The sequence below is a fragment of the Manihot esculenta genome, chromosome 18 (genome assembly GCF_001659605.2).
Source record: "Manihot esculenta cultivar AM560-2 chromosome 18, M.esculenta_v8, whole genome shotgun sequence".
In the NCBI taxonomy this organism is placed as follows: Eukaryota; Viridiplantae; Streptophyta; class Magnoliopsida; order Malpighiales; family Euphorbiaceae; genus Manihot; species Manihot esculenta.
The window spans coordinates 8,721,455-8,744,288 of NC_035178.2; the positions used below are offsets into that span (position 1 = coordinate 8,721,455).

The 22,834-nt window shown below is 29.6% G+C and overlaps 3 protein-coding genes and 1 long non-coding RNA gene across 6 annotated transcripts; 2 read left to right on the forward strand and 2 right to left on the reverse strand.

Annotated features, from left to right (window-relative positions):
- The first annotated feature begins 4,936 nt into the window (after nucleotides 1-4,936).
- LOC122722381 lies at nucleotides 4,937-5,654 on the forward strand. Its single transcript, XM_043953046.1, has one exon. The coding sequence runs from the start codon at nucleotides 5,065-5,067 to the stop codon at nucleotides 5,335-5,337; it is 273 nt and encodes a 90-aa protein (XP_043808981.1). The 5' UTR covers nucleotides 4,937-5,064; the 3' UTR covers nucleotides 5,338-5,654.
- Nucleotides 5,655-10,292: 4,638 nt separating this feature from the next.
- Nucleotides 10,293-12,106, forward strand: LOC110606008. The gene is made up of 2 exons (XR_002486473.2): nucleotides 10,293-10,548; nucleotides 11,618-12,106. It is a non-coding gene; the product is annotated as an uncharacterized LOC110606008 (long non-coding RNA).
- A 495-nt stretch (nucleotides 12,107-12,601) lies between these two features.
- LOC110606578 (light-harvesting complex-like protein OHP2, chloroplastic) lies at nucleotides 12,602-15,307 on the reverse strand. Its single transcript, XM_021745442.2, has 2 exons — nucleotides 14,434-15,307; nucleotides 12,602-12,900 (listed from the first exon to the last, which is right to left on the reverse strand). Exons 1-2 carry the CDS (start codon nucleotides 14,883-14,885, stop codon nucleotides 12,786-12,788), a joined length of 567 nt encoding a protein of 188 aa, XP_021601134.1. The 5' UTR covers nucleotides 14,886-15,307; the 3' UTR covers nucleotides 12,602-12,785.
- A 290-nt stretch (nucleotides 15,308-15,597) lies between these two features.
- LOC110606576 lies at nucleotides 15,598-20,262 on the reverse strand. 3 transcript variants are annotated; one of them, XM_043953254.1, is made up of 4 exons: nucleotides 20,105-20,262; nucleotides 19,701-19,827; nucleotides 18,435-19,066; nucleotides 15,598-15,953 (listed from the first exon to the last, which is right to left on the reverse strand). In XM_043953254.1, exons 3-4 carry the CDS (start codon nucleotides 18,983-18,985, stop codon nucleotides 15,884-15,886), a joined length of 621 nt encoding a protein of 206 aa, XP_043809189.1. In that variant the 5' UTR covers nucleotides 18,986-19,066; nucleotides 19,701-19,827; nucleotides 20,105-20,262; the 3' UTR covers nucleotides 15,598-15,883. The 3 variants fall into 3 exon arrangements, with proteins under 3 accessions (XP_043809189.1, XP_043809190.1, XP_043809191.1); XM_043953255.1 differs by lacking the exon at nucleotides 20,105-20,262 and adding an exon at nucleotides 20,023-20,093; XM_043953256.1 differs by lacking the exon at nucleotides 19,701-19,827 and having other exon boundaries at nucleotides 20,105-20,256.
- Nucleotides 20,263-22,834: the final 2,572 nt, after the last annotated feature.

A 22,834-nucleotide genomic window follows, 5' to 3' on the forward strand; every position in this document is an offset into this window, starting at 1 on the left:
TTTTTTTGATAAAATACTGAAAATACTCAATTAATTATTAATTGAGAAATAATAAAAAAATGTAATTAATAAAATATAAACATTAATATAAAATAATATAAAATCTTAGTAATTTAAACTCTTTGTAAACATTAAAATAAATAGTAAGATTGTGTTTTTTAAATGATTATTTAAATATATAAACTTTAAATATAATAGTTTCAATTTTTATTTTTTTGTAAAAATGAATTATTATAAAATCTATAATAATAAAATAAATATAAAATATGTGAAAATATAATTTATAACAAATTATAATATTATTTTGAAATTAGCTAATATTAATATTCTAATTGATTAAATTTATTTTTAAATTATGTAATTGAACTAACAATAAAATCTAGTAGTTTTATATTTTTTTATCCAATTTAAAAATTATCAATAAAAATAATTTAATGTTATCTATAAATTAACTATAAAAACCATGTTGAAAATAATTAATATTTATAAATTAAAATATTATGTTAAAAATTTTTAGAACAAAAAGGTATACAGAAAATAATAAAAATAATAAATAAACTATCCTAATTATCTTAAAACTTAATTTAACACATTAAAAATAATTTTTACTGATATAAATTATTTTTTATGACTATATTAAATATATAAAAAATAATTATATGATTACTTTATTATTCTATTATTTTCTAAAAAAATAATATTAATATTATTAAAATTATTGATTATTATCTTATAAATTTAAATTTTTTATTTTATAATTTAATTTTTTTTTTAAAATAAAGCTAAAATTCCATAAAATAAAAGGGATATCATCCCAAATAAAGAAACGATTATACTGATAGATTCTCTAACGAAAATATGAACAGTTCGAGTAGTATTACGACGAACCCATCTAACAGTTTAGAGAGATTTACAATCATTTAAAATCAAATCCCTGCATAATATAATTTGACAAATATACTCCTGAAGTGTATGTCAAAATCTCTGCATAAGATAATTGCTACTCCTTCTTTTTCATCTCTCGAACATAAATCATTAAAGTTTCTCGAACAAAGTCACAGAAAGAGTTTCTACGAGATAAAATTCGAATAAGATTATAAGACTGACGTTATCGTTGCGATTCCGGAAACTCATAATAACTAATAAATCTCCATTGAACATGACCTTTCAAAACAATCGAATTAATAAAATTTGAAAAAAATCCAACTATAGAAATAGGCACATGGCTCTTCCACATTAACGAAACCTCTCATTTCAATTCTTGTTTATTGACCGAAAAACAATCATCTTAATATAAAAAGTTATGAAAAAATTTTATACGATAATTAAGAGTTTTTATTTTCATTAAAAATAAAATATTCGATTTATAACTAGAAAGGATTAACTGTTTGATTTTTTAATATTTATATATATACCTCATAATTTAAACATTTATTTAATTAATTTAAATAAATTGAGCTAATAAAAATTATTATTCACTTTAAAATTTAAATACAATTATAAATAATTAAAGTAACAACTTAATAATTTTTTATAGTTACATAAAGAAGTTTTTAAATTATATTAAAATTGTTAGATTTTTTTTATGTTATTGATAGTGGATTCTTAAAATTATTATAATCAATTTAATAAATATTTTATAATTTTAATTTTATAAATTTAGATTTATTATCTAATAATTTAATATTATTATAATTATTTTAATATTTTAAGTTAAAAAATAATTTCTCGTTATATTATCATTTATTACCTTATAATTTCTAATATCAAATTTTGAATTTTTTACTACTTATGTATATCCTAAAATTTACATAATTATTTATCAATTTTAAAATAATTTTAATAATAACAATTATTTTTATTTTAAAAGTAAAATATAATTGTTATAATTAAAAGATCAGCACATTATATAATTATTTTATATTATCAAAACTATTATTTTATATTCTTTTTATAATTAATTAATATTTAATTCTAATTTTTGATATAATTATTAATAATTAAAAGAACCATTTGTTATCAAATAATTTAATATTAATAAAATTTTTATTTTATATTATTTTTTATAATTATTTAATATTTACATGTAAATTTAATAATACAATATATAATAATTATTTTAATATTTTTAATTAATATTTAAACTTATTATTTTAATAACCTTATCTAAAAAATAATTTAAATATTACTAAAATTATTAATTTTTAATAATTATCCTACATAATTATTAAATAAAATTAATTAAATTCATAAATAAAAAATTTAAACATACATTAATTTTAAATAATAAATATCTAAAATTATTTTAAAATAATATTAACAAAATAATAATTTTTTATTTTAAAATTTAAAAGTATATATTTTTATATCTTTAAGAAATATATAAGTTATATCAATTTTACTTGATAATATTTAAAAATAAAATGATAATTATCATTAATAAATATAATTATATTATATTACTAAAATAAGATTATAAATAATTTTCTGTCGTTGGATGAAACTGCTGAATCAGGAAAAAAAAAAAAAACAATAATTTAAAAATAAATAGGAAAGAGTGAAAACGAAAACTACATTTAAAAAAATATATGGATAAACTTTAAAAATATATATTCAAGCACGGAGTGGGTTTCAACTAACCTCTCTCATTTAAATAATAAAAATAAATTCAACTAAATTTAAAACTATCAATATTAAGGCTGGATTTATTTGTTTTAACATAAATATTTATTCAGAAAATAATATTTTAAAATATTATTTCTCTTTATTTCATTGGGATTACAATTTAATTCGAAAAATCTGTACTTGATCCAAAATGACTCAAATATAAATTAGGAGTGAGTATTTGATCGATTTAAAATCGAATCAAATCAAATAAATTGAAATTTTAATATTTATAAAAATCAAACAGAATCAATTTTAGTCAGAAATTGAATCGAATCGAAACGGTCTTATTTAGTTTGATTCGATTTGATCAGTTTAAATTTTTAATAAATTTTTTATTTTTATACTTTCTTTTTAATATTTTAAAATTTAATTAGAATATTTTAACTTTAATATATGATCTAATTTTTTTACATTATTAAAAATAATATGCGATAATTACTAATCGATTTGGTTCAATTTTTTTAATTTTTTATTAAAATCGAACCGAATCGAAATAATAAAATTTTTAAAATTAAAAATTAAAATCAAAATAAATAAAAACCGAATCAATATTTTAAATTAAAAAAATGAGATAAACACTTGAAGAAAAAGAAGAAGAAGTCATGATAAACAAGGCTCTTGTGAAAATGCATGCCAAATTGGGGGAAGCATGCTGCTAATGCTTCACAAGTGTGATGATGGTGCTTGCTTAGTGACAACGATTGGAACCAAAACTCTTTATTTTTATTTATTTTTATTTGACAAACACAACTTAATTTGGTTCTCTTTGTATTGTCTTTTGCTTGAAAAATTGTCTTCCCTTTAGGACAAATGTCCCAATGCTCCCCATTAATATTAAATTCTCTAATTTTGTGGACTTGGATTTTGAATGGCCCAATTTCATAAATTTCTCTACCTACTGTGTTCATGGGTGTAAGCATAACCATTGCTTCCATATTCCTCTCAATATCCTTAGAATGCGATGCCTATCAAAGATACTTTAATTTCCTTCGTACAACCAATATTGACTACATTTACGTATCGACTACAATTAACGAAGAATATAAAAATTAAAAAATATAAAAAAATATCATGTAATTTTACTCATTTTCATTTTAGAGTCTACTTTTTAATTTATAACAAAAAAATATCATATATATCGCATCGTTAATAAAAATTGATAAAATTTTATATATTTTTTAATATATTTTTTAAAATTAAAAGATTAATTAATAATTTTTTGAATTTATTATGAATTTTCTTATAAAAAATTATAATAAAAACATTATCTAGAGAAAACGTCCAATTAAGAAATGCATCATATGTTTTAATTCAATGATGATGAAGGGTCTATGATTCTTAGAATGATCATGGCTATACTAGATTGATGCTCAGAAAAAAAGAAAATAATTGTAAAGTGGAAAGCCCCATGTATAAGAAAAAAAAAAACAGGAAGGGCCCACAAAGCACTAACAACCTCAAACAGGTCACCAACATGGCATAAAGAGGAAAGATAAGAGTGTTTTTGCTTTTGATAAAGGCAAGATTGGCCTTTAAAAATTGACATATTTTGATTTAGGACTCTCTCCTCTTATTTTCTTGCCTAAAACAAGGACACTTTTTTTTATCAAACTTATCCTGTTTAATCTTTAAAAGCCTATGCATCCTCATCCTCTGGGCCCCCCTACCCTCCAGTTGGGTGGTCAGTGGGCCCTTTTCACCATGTGAACTTCTTCCTCCATCATGGCATCTTTGTACACTCTAGACCCCACCTCACCACCACCACCGGCTCTCATCATTCCTCCTCACAAAATCAATCAATCTTCCCAGCATCACCACGTGGTCTGCCACCACACTGGATCATCATGTAATAAATGAAAAAAAATTTTCGTTAATTGATTTTTTATTTTAAAAACTTCATTAAAAATTTATTAATTAATTGTTAATATTTTATTTTATTTTAAATTTTCTATTATAAAAAATTAACTATTATTTTTTAAAAAGATCTATTAATTAATTTTTTTATATTAAGGGTATTCTAAATTTTTTTCTAATAATTAACGAATATAGTTAATAAAAAAATTAATTAGTATATTTTTAAAAATTTTTAAAATGATTTAATTATTTTTTTAAGAATAAAAAATTAATTAATAAAATTTTCAAGGATAAAATAGTAATTTTTTCCAAAAAATATACCCTCCCCTGCATTGTTTGTCCAATCCAATAATATTGACGTGCATGTGAACATTTCATTTACTATGTTCCCTCATTATATAAATACCCAGAATTTGTCAATTTGGTAAGCAACAAGAGAAAGAGAAAAAAAAACAAACAGCTTTTGAGCTCTTGGGGTTTTCTTTTTGGCTTTGGTTTGTTGATCTGCTGGTGTGGTGGTGGTTCTTGGTGGCGGTGGTGGTGATGATGGAGAAGTGCAAGTCATACCCAGAATATTCATCGTCTTTCTCTGGAGAATTTGGGTTCGAAGATGGATCAAATTCGTACAGCTTCAACGGGCCATGTAATAAAGGAAACGGATTTGCAACATCAAACGATCCAGAGATGAAGAGAAAGAAGAGAATAGCTTCATATAATGTGTTCACCATGGAAGGGAAGCTTAAATCTAGCGTAAGAAACAGCTTCAAGTGGATCAAGAACAAGTTCGGTCCTGGTGATGTTCGTTATGGTATGTGAATGATTTCTTTGAAGATCAAAGAGAAGGGTTTTTTTTTTTTCTATCTTTGGAAACTTAGAGAAGAGTGCTATGATTTTTGTTCTTTTGATATTTTTCTTTCACTTGGAATATGCTTGCCATGCATGATCACACGATAGTTGGGATCTTTTGTATGTCGGAGAAAAGGAAAGAAAAGAAAAGAAAAGAAAAGAAAAGAAAAGAAAAGAAAAGAAAAGAAAAATCCCTTCTTTCCTTTCATTTCTTTCTTGCTCTTAAACTCCTACATATTTTCCCAAGTTCTGTATTTATTGCACACCTTTGGATCGCCTTCCATTTAGAAGAAGAAGAAGATGACGATCATAATCATAATCACAATTTTAATTACCACTGAAAAATAACTTTCATCATAATTTTTTAAAATATTTCTTAAACAGTCATTAATTAATTTACAAATAATATTATTTATAAATATCAAAATCAATTCATCAATCCGATTCTCATCTGGTTCACGGTTCGAACCAGAACCAGAGGAAGCAAAGGTGAAGAAGCATCCACAAGGTGCATGAAGAAGAAGAAGAAGAAGAGGAGATGGTTTGTTAGAAGGTCGCTGTTAAGATGAGGCGTCCATTTTATGCCCATATTATTTGAAAATCAGGAATTAGGTGCCAATCCCCATCACATTAATTTCCAACATTTTCTTTTTTTTTTAATCAATTTTCTTAATTTTTCCTTTCACATTCAACATATTATATAGCCTTTTCTCTCTCTATCCTCTTAAAAAAAAGATAAGTCTTCCATCTAATCCAAAGAATATATTGATTAAATTATATAATTGATTCTTACCAAATCAAACTCTTATTTTCATAATTTAATTTCTCTATTTATTAATTAATTAGGCTAAACAATTTCAATTCCTTTTCATCAAAATATCTTAAAATTTCAACCTTAAACAGAATAAAATGAATAAAAAATATTTATCTTAAATAGGTATAAAATTATCTAGCATACCACATAATTTTCTAATTTTATATATATTTTTATTGTTTGGGTAAACTATAGTTTAGTCCCTCTAGTTTAATGAAATATTTACTTTAGTCCCTGTATTTTTAAAAACCTACAATTTAATATTTCACATTTAAAAAAACTACAAAATAGTCTCTACTATCAAATTTTCAGTTAACCTCCTGTTTATTTTAATGGAAATGACTAAACTACCCTTTAAATAAAAAAATCAAATCAAACACTAGTCACTCCATCCCACTACCTCCCCTCCCCAATTCTCTCCTTCTTCTTCTCCTCATCCTTCTCCTTCTTCTTCTCTTCATCCTTCTTCTTCTCTTCATCCTTCTTCTTCTTCTTTTTAGTTGCGACTGCTCTACTTCTTCTTCTTCTCCTCATTCCAATCCTTACCCTTCCTTAATTGACTACCCTTTAAGTAAAAAAACTCAACCAAACACTATTCACTCCATCCCACTGCCTCTCCTCCCCAATCCTCTCCTTCTTCTTCTCTTCATCCTCCTTCTTCTTCTTCTTAGTTGCGGCTGCTCTCCTTCTTCTTCTTCTCCTCATCCCACTACCTCCCCTCCCCAATCCTCTCCTTCTTCTTCTCCTCATTCCAATCCTCACCTTTCCTTAATTGCCAATGGGGAATCTTTGATTCACCCTTCTCCAATTGCATGAAATCAAACACAAAAGAAGAAGAAGAAGAAGAATGATGAAGAGAAAAGGAAGAAGAGGATCGGGAAAAGAAGGAGAAGGATGAGAAGAAAAGGAAGAAGAGGATCGGGAAGGAGAGGTAATGAGATGCACTGATTTGGAAGTGAAAAATGGTGTTTGATTTGATTTTTTTATTTAAAGGGTAGTTTAGTCATTTCCATTAAAATAAACAAGAGGTTAACTGAAAATTTGACGGCAGGGACTATTTTATAATTTTTTTAAATGTAAAAGATTAAATTGTAGGTTTTTAAAAACACAGGGGCTAAAGTAAACATTTCATTAAACTAAATAGACTAAACTATAATTTACCCTTATCATTTTACACTATTTACTACATTAAGATTTGTGATATGTGCTGTTTCGATCTCTACTCTATCAATTTTTATGACAATTTAAATATAATTATAAAAAATTAATTAAAATAAGAAATTCATATTTTTAAATAAAAATTCTTAACTTTCAAATAAAATACTTTTTTTTATCTTTTTTAAACACTCAAAAAATTTAGCTAATAGAATTTTTTACGACAAATATATAATTCATCATCAACTATACAATTTAGTGATGATTTTATCGTCAGTGGTGCATATTAATTTATCTCTATGACATTTAGCAATACCTAAAAACTTTGCTACTACACTTTAACAATGAGAGTTTTTACCATAAAAATTAAATCGGTTAATAAATTTAATTTTTATTATTTGTATTATTAATATAAAAATTAAATTTATTAACCGATTGGCTTGATGTTTAGCCAACAGTGGTTGCCACCGCCGATCATAATATCGACACCACGGCTTCTGTCGAAATAGGATAAAATGAAGAGATCAATGGGAGCATAATCAGAAAAGCAATATGCATGTTCAAAAATAATAATACACTACCAGCATAAAGGACCAAAGCATAACATCCAAACAACAAAAACAAGAAATGAAAAACCAAACCAATCAGAAAGCAAATTCAGCCATGGTCAATTTTCTACAATCAACGAATCAAATCGAATGAAAGCTTGAATCTCCAAGAACAACAACAATTACATCAAAGAGACAACGAGACAGAGTTTGCTGAGAACGTAATTTATTAAACGTAGCGGTACGGTCTTAAGTTATCGAACGTTAAACTATGAAAACTCACTCTTATAAACATAAAAAAGTCAATATCAGAAAATAAAAAACTATGAACAAACCTAACCACTAACAAAGAAAAGATCAAAATAGAAAGGAATACAAATATACAACATGTGGGTGGAGAGGTTGTATTTTAAAATTTATTTGATGAAAATTAGCTAGTTAATTAATTACAAATTTATGAATTATTTATAGTTATAAACTTCAGTATTTGTAATAATCTCTGATGACCGCTGTATTTCACCACTACGATTTGAAGCCTGACCCATGATCAAAACCCTTTACTTGAAGGCCCTTAAGCCTCCAAAATAAACCAGGTCTAGCCTGTTAGGCCTTAAGACCAGACCTCCCCCTAAAACCTCTATATCGGGCCGACCCAGTCCTTTCGACTCTAAGATCAGACCTCCCCTGAGTTTCAGTCCTAATCTCACCAACCAGCCCAGTCCGGAGGAGAAAAGGTAGCCAGCCCATTCACCTAGTGGGTCTATCTGCATGCGTGCCAGAGGGAATTAAATGACCGTTACGTATGGAGTAAAGATCTGATATTCTCGTACGTCCATATCCGTATGACAGAAACAGGTGGCCAAATGGCAGTGAGGCCGTTACACATCACTAGTAGACAAAGGAAAAGAATAAAAGGAGAGAAACATTCTTCTCTAGGACTAAGTTCACTCAACCCTGGTAAAACCCTATTTTTTTGGATCTCAGATCATCAATCTCTTAATGTTTTTTTTTCTCCCTCTCTCTATATATTATAATTTGGTTAGAGTAAACAATAAAGCTTATTATTTTTTCATTGTTATTTGCTCATTTATAAATACTTTACATTATAATCCTTGAAATTTAGTAAAACTTACAATTTAATCCTTATTTTTTAATAAAAAGTAATTTAATTCATAAATTTTTATTTTGTTAATAAAATAATCGTTTTATTAAATTTATTATTAGTTTACCATTAATTGAAGAAATCAATTTAAATTAAAAATATTAAAATTATAAGAATTAAATTATTATAAATTATTAAAATTAAAGAGACCAAACTATTATAAAAAAGTGAATTTAAAAGATTAAATTGTTATTGTATAACAACGAATTTTAACATAATAAAAGATTAAGAGTTAAATTATTTCTCACTAAAATAATAAAAATTAAATTATGAATTTTATTAAATTTAGGGACTATATTATAAATTATTTTTCATTTATTAATAACATAATTTATAATACTCTCTCTAATAAAAATGAGTTTATTTTCTTTTTTCCTTCATGGCAAATTATTGTTTAGGTAATTTTATTTTCTAGATAGTAATTTATTGGTCAATTTCATAATATACTCTTATTTAATATATATTAAAAAATAAATTTATTAGTTTTAAAAATAATTTAATAATAAAAAATATGAGTAAGTGGTACATTAATAAAGTAAATATAAGATTTATTATTTTTAATTATATTAATTATATTTTTTAATTCATGCGAAAAAAAATAATACACTATCTTTGTAAGACAAGTGAGTAGAATGATAAATTAATTATGAAAATTAAGGCTCTATTTATTTTATGAAAAATATTTTTTTTAAAAAAATATTATTTATTTATTTATTTTAATATTTGACATATTTAAAAAATTTAGTTAATAAAAAATTTTTTTATTAAAAAAATCATTTTATGAAAAATAACTTTTTTTTATAAAAAAATCATTTTCAACGTTCTGAAATTTTTATTAAAATATTTATATATAAATTTTATTTTTTAATTAAAATTAAATAATAAAAAATAAATTATTTTATTAAAAAATATTTTTTACAAATTAAACTGAATCTTTCAAAATTTAGTTTGATTTTGTATTTTTTTAATTTTAATTATTTTATTTGATTTGATTTTAATTAAAAAAATTTAATAAAATTAAATCCAATTAATTAATTATTAATAGTATATTATTTTTATAATAAAATAAAATTATACCCTAGATTAAAATATTTAAGTTAAATTATAAAATATTTAAATTAAAATATAAAAAATAAAAAATTTATTAAAAATCTAATTAAATTAAACTAATTTGATAGCTCTTTTAGTTCAATTTTATAAATATTTAAATTTAAAATTTTAATTTATTCAATTGCATTTGATTTCCAACCACCTTCCCGCAAATGCTAACAGGATCAGGATCAGGATCTTGTCATCTCCTCAAATGGGTCTGCTAAATCATGGGCCTTTCTATGCTGGCAGATATGTCGTTGGGTTCCTTTATAACTCATTACCCAAAAGTTTTCTGCTTTCCCGAGGGTTTGATCGCTCTCCCCCTTCCTTTCATCTACTTGAGACGATTTCTGGACGCTGCATTTCGTTGAAGCTTTAAGGAAAAAGGAGGTATTGCCCATCTCTGACAGGTGTTCTTCTACATCTTTTTGGATATGAATCGGCATAAACTTTGAATTAATTAGGTCTCTGTTCGATTAAAGATTCATTTTGTATGAGGAAATCCTTAGGCTTTTTATTGTTTAAGTTCTTAAAATTAAGAATTGCATTTGGCTACAGCAATATGTGGGGTTGATTTACTGCTCCCTCTTCTTCTTCTTCTTCTCCTCTTCTTCTTCTTTTTAATCACATTGGAAAGATTTTTTTCCCCTTACTTTCATATTTCGTTAGTTCTTCTAACAATACTTGCAGTTCTAACTCTTGAACTAAACTTTTCGATGATTTTTACCCATGGGATATGCTTAACAAATATCGATGATCCTATAGAGATTTTGGAGAATTCAACTCAAATTGGAACAATAGGGTGCATAGTTTTGCTATAGTTTATTGGAGTTCTCTTTTCTTAAGTACCAAATGGATTAGTATTCTGGCAGCATTTTGTAATGTGGCAATTGGGATTTCTGTTAATAACCATGTCAACTTTGAGTTTATGGGTTCGCTCAGGGGTAGAAGATCAGCATTGTTCTACAAATTGGCGATTCTATTTGAATAGGCATCTTTTTAACGAATGTCTTGGTGTGTATGCTTGTTTTTATTGGTTGTTTGCTAACTCCATTTATGGTTTCCTTAGTGAAACTCTTTCTTTTTCGTGAACTCAAAACTAATTAAGAAGTGATTAACTGTGCATTTTAATCAATCTGATTTTGGTCAAGATAATCTTGGATTGGGTGGTCAAGCTATTAGCAGTTACTGCTTAGTCTATGATTATGTTTCTTAGCATGAATACACTCATATATAGTAGAAATCTTTGATCGAGCCATCATCATGCTTTATGAAATAGCATTGTGGTTAGGCCAACTTGATTTGGTTGGCACCATTGTTCAAACCCAAGGATGATTGTGTCTTAATTTTGACTCAGTTGATGTAATTTTTATGATCTCAGTTTTGATTTGAATAATAGATTTGAGCTGACTGGGAATGAATAGAAATTGGGTGCCATATCATATCATTACTTTAATAATGTTTTTGCTATTGTAGCAGTATATGTCATGAATAGAAATGTGTCACTATCAGCCTTGGGAAGTTGATTCATCACAAGTTGAAGAGTCTTCACCTGTGAGAAATGGCATGGAACGGGTCGATGCAAGGTGGGAGACACAGATGGTGATGTTGGAGGCACGGATTGCAAATGTTGAAGCTCGGGTTGAAAGGCTTGAGGCAAGGATGTTGTATTTGCAAAAAGGAATGCGTATAGTATGTGGTTTGTTTTTGGTCACTCTTGCATATGCTATATGCAAATAATTAGTTTTAGGCTTCCGCTTGTGTTTCTCATAATTAGATGTGTATTTTAAAAGGTTCTTTGTATAAAATTCAGATTTTTCATTCCAACGTGAAAATAAGGTGGCCATTTTGTGATGCTGTTGTTGATTTGTAGAGAGAAATGATGCAATACAAGATTGAGAAATGTGAAATGTAAACTATGTGAATCGTGCTCTGGGTGCCTCAATTTACAAGATTTGTTCAATTCTAGATTGTTTTCCTGCCTTTTTATCTTATATAGAACACTGGTTGAATCAAGCAACAGTGTATGACAGTCATGGTTGGTTATATTTTTGTGAGCTCTAAGATGACATCTGAATCATATGGGCAATCAGTACAGTTTCATCTTTAGCCTGGGATTGTGATTATAGATTGCTCACCATGGATGATGGGACATAACCTAAAAGATTATTGCATACATCAGAAGCTAACTTGGGATTGTAGCATTCTGCATTTTGTTTGTGAAAATAACTCTCAGTGCTGATCATATGGCAAAAAGTTGGAGCTAGGCAGAACAATGCCCTTACCCTTCAGGATCTGAACATGAGATCATTCTTTTTAACCTGAGGTTTATTGATGACTGATAAGATAAAAGTTGGCAGGTAAGTTGTCCAAATGACTACCTGAACACCTTTAGCTTCCAGTCCAAGCAATAACCCAGGAAAAAACTATTTCTTGCAAATCAAATGAATAGCAAGGTCTTGGTTTATGATAATCCATCAATAATGCATTTGGGGAACCAATTACTGAAGGAGTTGCAGAATACTGGATATGATACAGCAATTACACAAGCTAAGAATGTATATATGGCTTTGAAGATGGACAAGGCAATTACAGAAGTCAAAAAAAAAAAAAAAGTATCCATGCCGCTGAGGATGAAGAATTTGAATCATTCTAGATCAATTATTCCGAAATTGGAAAGAAGGATCTTTACTTGATCAACAAAGTCTGATCCTGTGGCGTACTCTGTTAGCATCCCAACAGCAAAACCAAACATAGCCCATCTGTTCAGCCACAAAGGAGGACGAATCAGATAAACAGACATTATTATGCTCATCAAATTATAGCTCAAAGTAAGCTAACTTAATCTAAGAATGTGAATTTCAGCACAGCTAAACAAGTAGCTAAGACCTAAGAGAGGAATTAAGAAGATTTCGTTTACTATACAAGGAGATTTACCATGTAATGTTCATTTTCTAAAAATCTGTGCTAGAGTGCATGGACATCATCATCAATAATTTATGTTGTAATTTTACGTCAAATGCAGAAACTACTACACATCATTAGTGAGCCGGGAAGAAATTAAAATCACAATCAGTGATGATGACAGAGTCCAAAGTCACTAGGAAGAAGTTCCTTGCTTTGGGCTTCACTTAGATGAGAATGGATTGGGGAGAAAATTAGTGGATTTTGGGAACCAAACAATTTTGTTGATGTCAATTCATATTTGCTTCTCGAAGGCACAAGAATAATGAATCTGAACATTTTTTATTATATCCCAACAATAGATTTAAGAAATGTAGGAGATTCATCACTAATGAAAGTATGAAACTATGCAGAAAGGAAATACAAAAGGAATAATTAACTGCAAAAGAATAATCCATCAAATTCAGTCCCTCTGTTAATCCTTTTGACTTCGACTTAAAATCCTATGTTGAGAATAAATTATTTTTAAGAAAAAAAAATCAATTGAATTCTTACGTAATAATATATGATTCATATTTTTTAGCAAAAAAAAAAAAAAATGAATTTCTTTTTAACCCAAACATGACAATTAATAAAAGAATTGAATTAAATTCTCGTGATTTCAAACGTGCAACAGTTTAGGGCCCTTAAACTGTATTTTCCTTAAATAAGACCCAGATGAGGAAATCAGAGTCTGCTCTTCATTCAGAAAGTAATGTATTTTGTTAGCCTATAACTCTAAAATACTAAAGGGTTTCGGCGCACAACTCGCCAATGGCGCTTTGCTGCCCCAACAGTCACTAACAGCTACTAAGAGAAGAAGAGAGCCTAGAAAAGCACATCAATGGAATGACAAGGTAGCAGGAAGAAAGAACAAACAGCTGCCCAGTAGAAGGTGCATAAAGGGGTGCAAAATGCAAATTGCCCCAAAAGAAAGAGGAGAAACAAGAGTGAGGAATGCCTACAATTAATTACATTGATATTGAGTGGACAATGGTTAGGGAACCAATGTCTAAAATTGAGTAAAAGTAGCAGTTTTAGAGCTCATGAATGAGTTACACTATTCAGGATTGCTTCCTAGAGATAAAGATTTTGGTTGAAAATAGCTGTGCTGTTACATATTATGGCGGACTTCATATAAATTGTTTTCTTTCTATTTTATGAGCAGCCCCTGATCAAATGAGAGGTCATTCAATTTCAACAACTAAAAGATGAGGGGAAAAAACCCCCCCCAAAAGCTCCAAATTCACAATGAAGCTTAGCTTAATCCAACTAATGAAACCCCGTAAACCAGATAACCAATCTTGACTTAAAAAGAAGAAGAAGAAGAAGAAGAAGAAGAAATTTCTTACCTTCCATTTGCAATCTCATTCTTCCCAAGGAATCCAAAGAAAGGACCCTGATCTGTCTCCTCAAGCTTCTTCTGCTTAAAATACTCCTGAAGCTCCTTAGCCTTTTGCCTCTGAAACTCCAAAGTGATCACATTCTTGTCCTCCAATTTCACCTGAGCAGCAGGCTTGGGTGGTGGAGCAACTGGAGAAGATGGCGGAGAAGGAGGGACAGGCTTCAAGGGAGTCGGAGGTGATGGTGGAGAGGGTTCTCTAAGAGGAGGGGCTACAGGTCTTCTTATAGGCCCCTCAGCTTGAGAGCTCCTGATGGTCACACTATAAGACTTTGCAGTTATGGAAAATCTAACACAAGAGGAAGTGGAGCAGGTAACTGATGAAGAGGAAGATGGAAGAGAAGAGCATGATGATGAAGGGTTAGAGATTCTGACGCATGGAATTGACGATGCCACTGACATCTTCCTCTCTTTTTTTTCTCTCTCCAAATCCTATCTTTCTTAAGCCTGTAGGATTCTTGTACTGTACGTGGGTTTTTCTTGGCTTTTGGTTTTTAGAGGGTTTTGGCTTTGGGTATGTGGGTGTTATCAGAATCAGAAGATGTGTGTGGATAAGGTGTGGCCAAGTTTCTTAACGGTGAATATGGCAAAAAGCTAGTTTTGTCTGTCTATTGGAGATGATTTTGGCGTCTCACAGCCTCTTATCAGGGTACCAATGAGGTCCGAGGTTTAACATGGTAGTCTTGCCTAGGATAAATAAAACCTCCGAATCAAAGTCTCATGGTAGATTACAGAAGTCTCAGAGATTTGTTTTGGTCTACAAACCTATGACGACTTTGGCAAGATTTGAAAATAAGGGTGTTTAAAACATGTCTTAGGACTCGTTGGGTTTTTACAATTACAGCGAGTTGGCAGCTATCTGTGGCCAAATATTAGCAATTTGCAGCAAATCCAAGATTTCAGCATTATTGCTTGCATTTGAAAGCTGCTCCAACCATTATGCTCGTCAAACATCTCAAGTCACACGTTGAGAGATCAAAATCTGAAGGCAGATTCTCCATTAGAAGCACAAAGGCTTTTTAGATTTCGAAATCAATTGCATCAAATGACCAAGAAGAGGCAAATAGTGACACAATGGCTAAGATTTGAAAAGAAAAAAAATAGGGCAAGGCAATAGCAAATAAGAAAATAATTTAGAAGACCATAGTGACAAAATTGAAATCCTCATCAATTTAATATAGACACAAATGATCAATCCAACAGCTGGCAGGCCAGGCGAGGCAGGGAGCACCTTGATATGGTTTGCAATCTCCTATCCACTCAATTACTTGCTTTTTTCCTTTACCAAGAAATCAGTTGATTCGGGGAGAACGCAGAAGACCGCGGTTAGTTGCAATTTGCGTATTGCATCACTTTCAAGGAAAAATTGAGCCCACAAAAATGTTCTCTAATAAAATCGATCACATGATAACACAAGAACAACTTCTTTCATTCCCATTCTCAAATTCATCATCTGAGCCAGCTGTTTCACTGTCATGGGACCAAATTGCATTTCAGTAGTAGGGAGGGTAATTATTATGAAAATAGAAATAAATATAACAAAATTTGAATTTGCATAAATCTCAATAAATATTACATTGCAAGATGCATATTGGACAAGAATGTCGACATATGAAGAAGGAATGCATCTTTCACAACTTATAAATAGAAGGTATCGACAAAATTGAACATTTGCTGCTGTCTCAAAATCTATTTCACATTTGCTTTCTAACTTGAATTGATTTAACTATAAAAGCCAGCTCCTGGACGTCAGCATCCCAGCTCCCAATATAAACCAATCCATATATCACTACTTCTACTTGAAACTATTTTAGGAATGTAGAGTCTTTTCCAAATATGTATAATAACTAAGAGGTGAATCAAAAGAATCCTAAAACAACAAAAATACCTTTGAACTTCAGTTCAAGCCCTAAAAAGATGGTAAGGCATTGGAGTAGTCCATTCAAATCTTCTCAAATTATGAATGCAGGCAGGTATACCACTAAAATAAATTTGCACAAGAAATAAAACTTTCAATTTGGCAAGGAAGAAAGTGAATAAACATGGTTATGTTGAATGCCGGTTCAGTCAAATTCTTAGGGAAATACAGCTAACCAAAATGAAAACAAAAACATAAGCACCAGATGGAACATGAGACCCTATTGAAATTTGTTAACTTCTTTTCAATTAGTCACTGCAATTTATGCATATGTCACTGGAAATGTGCATTATGAAAACAAAAAGCAATACTTGTTTGCCATTTTGTTGTTGCAAGTAATAATGGCAATGTCCATATGTTACTTGGTTCATGCATTCTGTTCCATTAGGCCCTTAAAGAAATTATTGAAAAGATACATCAATTCCTAGTTAACAACATGGGCACAAAGTAATAAATAATAATAAAAAACAACATACTTACTATTGGTAATTTGTACTCAGTTTTTAAGTTCTGAGTTTAGTTCTAGTATTTGATTATCCATTCAATGTATGAAAAGAGAACAATTCAGCATAATTAACATTGATAAAGGAACCTTCAAATGACAAGCAATAGCAGACATGAAAGTAGTAAATAATTCCAAAGGATCAGCAAAAACATGCCACCGATATTAAACTGCCAGCTGTTTTAAATACCCAAGCAAAAATGATCCCCTCCCAGCAAAAACTATGGTGGTATGGACTCTTGAATGAGCAAAAATAGCATGTGAACTGAAATAATTAGAAATTACATGTGGGGGAAAATAAGAATAACAGAATAAGACAAAAACCAAATAACAAGAAATGGCTGATGCACAAAGGACTTATCAACACTATAATCATAAATGGTTCTGTATTTGTATGCATACTCCATAGACAAACCAAAGATGTACTATGATCATGTTCAGGTAATCAACTTCTTTGAAAGGGAAAGTGCTTTCAGCATAGACTTGGCATCCCCAGCAAAACTAATATATATATATATATATATATATATATATATATGTTTTCCTCTTTCTGACTCAAGTGTTTGTTCTAAATGCCATATATCAACTTCATTTGAAATTAATTGTTACATGCTAATTTTTATAGTTAATTATTTCATATTTAAGGAGCATTTGACTGAAGGGCATACAAGGAGAAAAAACATCCCTATTACAAGATTCAGAAAAATATAATAAATTACTTCTGAAAGACCAAAAAGTAAGTTACACTCATATCCAGAAGGTTAAAATAATTGGAACAAATCAGCACTAGAATTGCCCTCCCTGAACTTGTAGTTTAAATTATCCCTTTACTCTGTGGACATCAGCTGCTTAATGTGATGTGCAAGAAGAATATTCAGGCCATTAGGATTATAATCACCCTCCAGTAACTGGAGAGAGTCAACCTCCAAAATGGTCCTGCCAAAATCTCAGATTCCAAACTAACTTCAAACCATGTAAACCCCATTGTTTATCCCTAGTACACGAACACATACCGATGTTATATGTAAAACCACCCAACTACATAAATTGCATTGCATTGCAGTGATATTAATCAAACTTACTGGCAATTTTATTTTGCTTACTTCTTAGATAATGGAAAAACAATTATCAACATTTTTCAATAACATGAATGACCTGATCCTCTTAAGATTTGTATTGACACCAGCAGACATGTCTAAGTCCTTATAAATGGAATTTTAAATTGCCAATTTCTGATTCCCAATTGAATGAAGATGAATCACTAGGAATTCTGACTTCTGAGAAACAAGTTATTTGAACATGACAAAAAATAACAACATAATGTAAATCCTTATGCAGATGGAAACCTAGAAATTAGAAAAGCATCCTGGTGTTACCATTTGAACATCTATAATCTATGCTCATGACACATGCAGAATGGAGACACCAAAACAAGTAACAACACTCTTTTAAATCCTAGAAGCATGAACTAGATGCAAAACTGCAAATGCCTGCTTATAATAACTGAATTTGGAACAAGGGCTTTCCATACCTGGGCTCAAATTCCCTGATTTCAACAAGCTCACTACCGCAAACATCTGTCCACTGCACTTTTCTCCTTCCGGTAAGATCAGGGATATTGCTACATTTCTCATGTAGTGCATCATGTTGATTAGAATCCTTAACCGGAACTGGAATGCTATTTCTTGACTTCTTCAAGCTACTCCTAAGAGTAACTCTTCTCACATTGTTATCACCTTGAATTTCAGTTGTATGGTCTTTACCTTCGTCAGTAACAAGAGGATCCGGCAAGACATCCTGCTGTTGTGCAGGACCTACTTTGAGAGGCGATGGAGAATCAAGCCCAGCGGAAGCGCGACCAAAGCAAACAAAGGAAGCGCACCCGCTGGAAAACCTATTCTTCAAGGAAGCCAGCTGGAGGTCAGGATCTGGTTCGTTATCCACCAACTGGTACTGATTCCACGGCGAAACTCTCATGGGTTTATCTTCGTGCTTCTGACCCAAGAGAAGAAGGGTCAGGCCCTTGCTATACCCAGAAGCTGAAGAAGAGAAGAACCCTCCTCCTTCCACTGCCAATAACATCAGTACTAATCATCTGGGCACCAAAAAATATAGTTTTGGTGTAGTCCCCCCTGCCTCCTTGCAGTAACAAAGACACCAGCCCTTCATTCACCCATAACTCAGTGTCAGACAGGTTATGAAACTCCAAAAAGCCATAAAAACTATTCATTATGAGAAAAAAAAAAGGGAAAAAGAAAAAGGTTGAGAGATATAATTTAAAATGATACTACAAAATGAGAAATATGAAGTTTCAAGGCTATGAGCCAATTTATAGCTACTGAAGTTGCTAACTGCAGATGATTTGCCGTACTCCAAAGTACTAATAATTACAAGTGTACACCCAAACAATCATCTCACGAGCAGAAACTTTAGCTCCTATCCCAAAGCCGTATTAACAGGATGAAACAAGGGAAAAAGCAAAAAAGTGGTAAAGAAAATTACTCTAAATTCAAGAATTATTCAGAGAACCGATCTACGGTAGCTAAAAAATACTAAATGTCTACTGCACGCTAGGTCATATCAGACATGGTCAACCAAACTTTTCTAGAAAAAATGGAAGGGAATTGACAAATGATAATTGATAATGGAATGAGTCAAACGATTAAATATATGTCATCCACAACTTACAAACATGGAACACAACTGAAAATGATTGTCAAAACATAATAGAGAAACACAAAATCACAAGAATCTCAGTCTGTGGAAGTAGTAATCACCACCTTCTACCATTAATTACCTTCAAATATATTTGAGAAGCTGAACAATAATGGCAGAACCAAAGACTTTTGGCAGCTGATCCAAATGCAATAACAAACAGGATTGGAGAAAAAAGTCTTTAATTGTTTCGAAGAAAACTAGAATTCCTGAAAATCATCAATAATTCAAGTATAAAATCCCCATTGCCAAGAAGGACAGTAAAGATCTGTTTATTTCAATGAAAATAATAATACTGCAAAGTAGATAACATGGATCTCTTCACTTCACATATTCGGTTATTCCTTAAACCTCTGTTAGGTTGCAGCGAAAACAAATCAAAAAGAAAACTGTAAAATTCTTACTGAACTTTTTCTTTTCACTGCCACTGAAATGAACTCTCAACATAAGATTTTTTTCTCGGGAAACTAAGAGAAAATCACATACCTGAAAGAGAAGGTACAGATCTGAAAGACAGATTCTCGGAGTCTAAATCGGCGGCGCCAGCATGTCGGCTCGAATAAATCGGCGATGAATTGGAGAGTGGGAAAAAACTGAACGAGAATAAATTAAAAAGAAAAAAAAAAAAAGAAAACAGGGAGAAAAAAAATTATAAAGATTATTCTCACTTCTGGTTCGAATTATTTAAAGGACGATAGGGATAGTGACTCCATGGCGCATGATAGCGATGGGTCCCCTTTTATATTATTATGTTTTTATTATTATTATTATTATTATTATTTTTAACTCTTAAGTAATCTTTTGCTTTCTCTCTAATCACATTTTTGGAAAGTAATTATAAAAGAGAAAGCTTGCTTTTGTTTGCTTGCCTATGGCTGCTGCCTATGGAATAAGTAATTTAATATTATTTATTACTATTTATTTCTTAATTAAATTACTACTCGTCTTCGTATTTATCTTTAATTTTTTTAATTATCATATAGTTTGGTCGTTGAATTTTATTTTAATATTTATAAAAAGAAAAAAAGTGAATCATCCATTCATTTACTTGTTGAATTTATGTTAAATGTTATAATTTTTTTTATTAGTAATATTCTAAAATTTAAAAAATAAAATTTACAATATATGAGTAAACTTATTACGAGAAAATTACATCTCTTTTCTTATATTTTTTATTTTTTTATTTTTTATTTTTTATTTTTTATTTTTTGAAATGGGGATGGAGGATTCGAATCTGAAATCTATCAGGTTTAACCGGATGCACTTACCATCAGGCTAAGCCTGGGAGTGCTTTTTATTTTTTATAGCTGCCACTCCAACTTACAATATTATATATTTTTGTCACTTAAGTTCGTATATACGAATATGTCAGCATATTCCTTCTATCAAGCGACTATTTAATTTCTCTTAGTGCATTTGTAGTTTTTATTATTTAAATCCATATATACAGACGTGTAAGCGTACTTTCTCTATCTAACGGTTATTCACTCGCCGAAAGGATTGCGAGATGACTGGTTGGAACATATGATATTTGATCCGTATACTTTAAAAAATCTAATGAGTTTTGAGTCTAAACCTTTCTGCCAACATCATTTCAAATACAAAAAGTTCGACTATCATCCATCAATAGTTTTTTCATATTCATTCTACGATTTATATTGATTTTTCAGTTATTTTTTAATCATATCTTATTTAAGTATTAAATATTCAATTATAATTTTAAATATAAATACATTTATATTCTCTCGTGACTCATCTTTTCACTAAATATATTTTGAATCATTTACTTATTTAAATATAAGAGATTTTATTTACCCAACCATGTGATAGAGCAGCTGGAAACAGCATCACTAAGAAATCTGCATAATCTGCAGCCATTGCTACGATTAGCTTTGTAGCTGAAGGTTTACCGCTCACCTACTAGGAAATGAGATGATGATGACGTGACCCTACCCAATTAATGATCCTCTAATTACTTTGATTAGGTGGAGCACCGATTTGCAATTAATTAATTAATTATATAATTTTTTTATATTAATTTATTAAAGATAAGAATTTCTAGAAACTCAATAACTCGAGTCTCTTTCATCGGCCCTTTCAAAATTAATCGACTAAAAAATGCATACTCCATATAAATATGTGTTTACAAAAAATAACTTTCATTTAAAAAACTTTGCACCAAGTCTTAGGATCATGCATCATAATTCAATCATAAGATTTATCTTCATTTCCTTCAGATTCTTCGTGTGATCTTCCTAAGTCTTTATATTTGTTACACATGCCGCAACTATAACTTTTTTTTGCTTATAATTGTCATACGTATACTTCACATAAAAATAATGTTCATTAGTTGGCATTAATAACCTAAAAGTCTCAATTATCCGCTACAAACATGATAAAAACAAATATTATATGAAGTTTTAATACAATACCAATAATTAATTAAGATTACATATGAGATATAAATCATGAGTTTACAGTGAGTGGTAAAAACCGACATGAACACCCATCCTATTTCATTAAGGTGACCAAAATTATTAACCGGCAATTTTAGAAGCCATATCCAAGAATTCTTGTTCTCAATATCAACCACAGCTAGTGTAACGAGAAACATGTTATCATTTCCATAACTTGCTATTACGCATAATAATTGCCTTCCTATTGACGTCTTGAAATGACATCCATCAAGATCTATAATTAGTCTAATTCCCCTAAAAAAAACCTTACTTCTAAGTTGTAAATATGACATACACATATTGAAAGATAGTAATCTCTTTTGGCACACATCTCTTTTGTTTCTTTATCACACTCTCATGTTCACTTATAAAGACCTTAATCCAGTTACTAGGTTTTGTTTTCAATATTGTCAATGCATAACCTCTAACTCTTTTGAATTACTCTCTAACATCACCATCAAATTTTGCTCTGGATTTTCTCTTTGCCCTATAACATTTGGATAAGGAAATATATATTCTCAATTTCCTTTATAATTTCTTCTACATTGCCCTGATATTTCAGTTTAGATTTTTTCCGAATTCTTTAAGATACTTTTCTACCAAATGCTTTGAATTAACAATGTAACTGTGAAATACTCTAAGGAAATGGTAATCAGGTTTGAAGTTTTTATCTGAAATGTCTCACAATTCTTAAGTTTGCTTGCGTGGACCCTAAATCCACATTTGCTCTTGCAAGCTGCTATAATCTTCAGCCTATTAT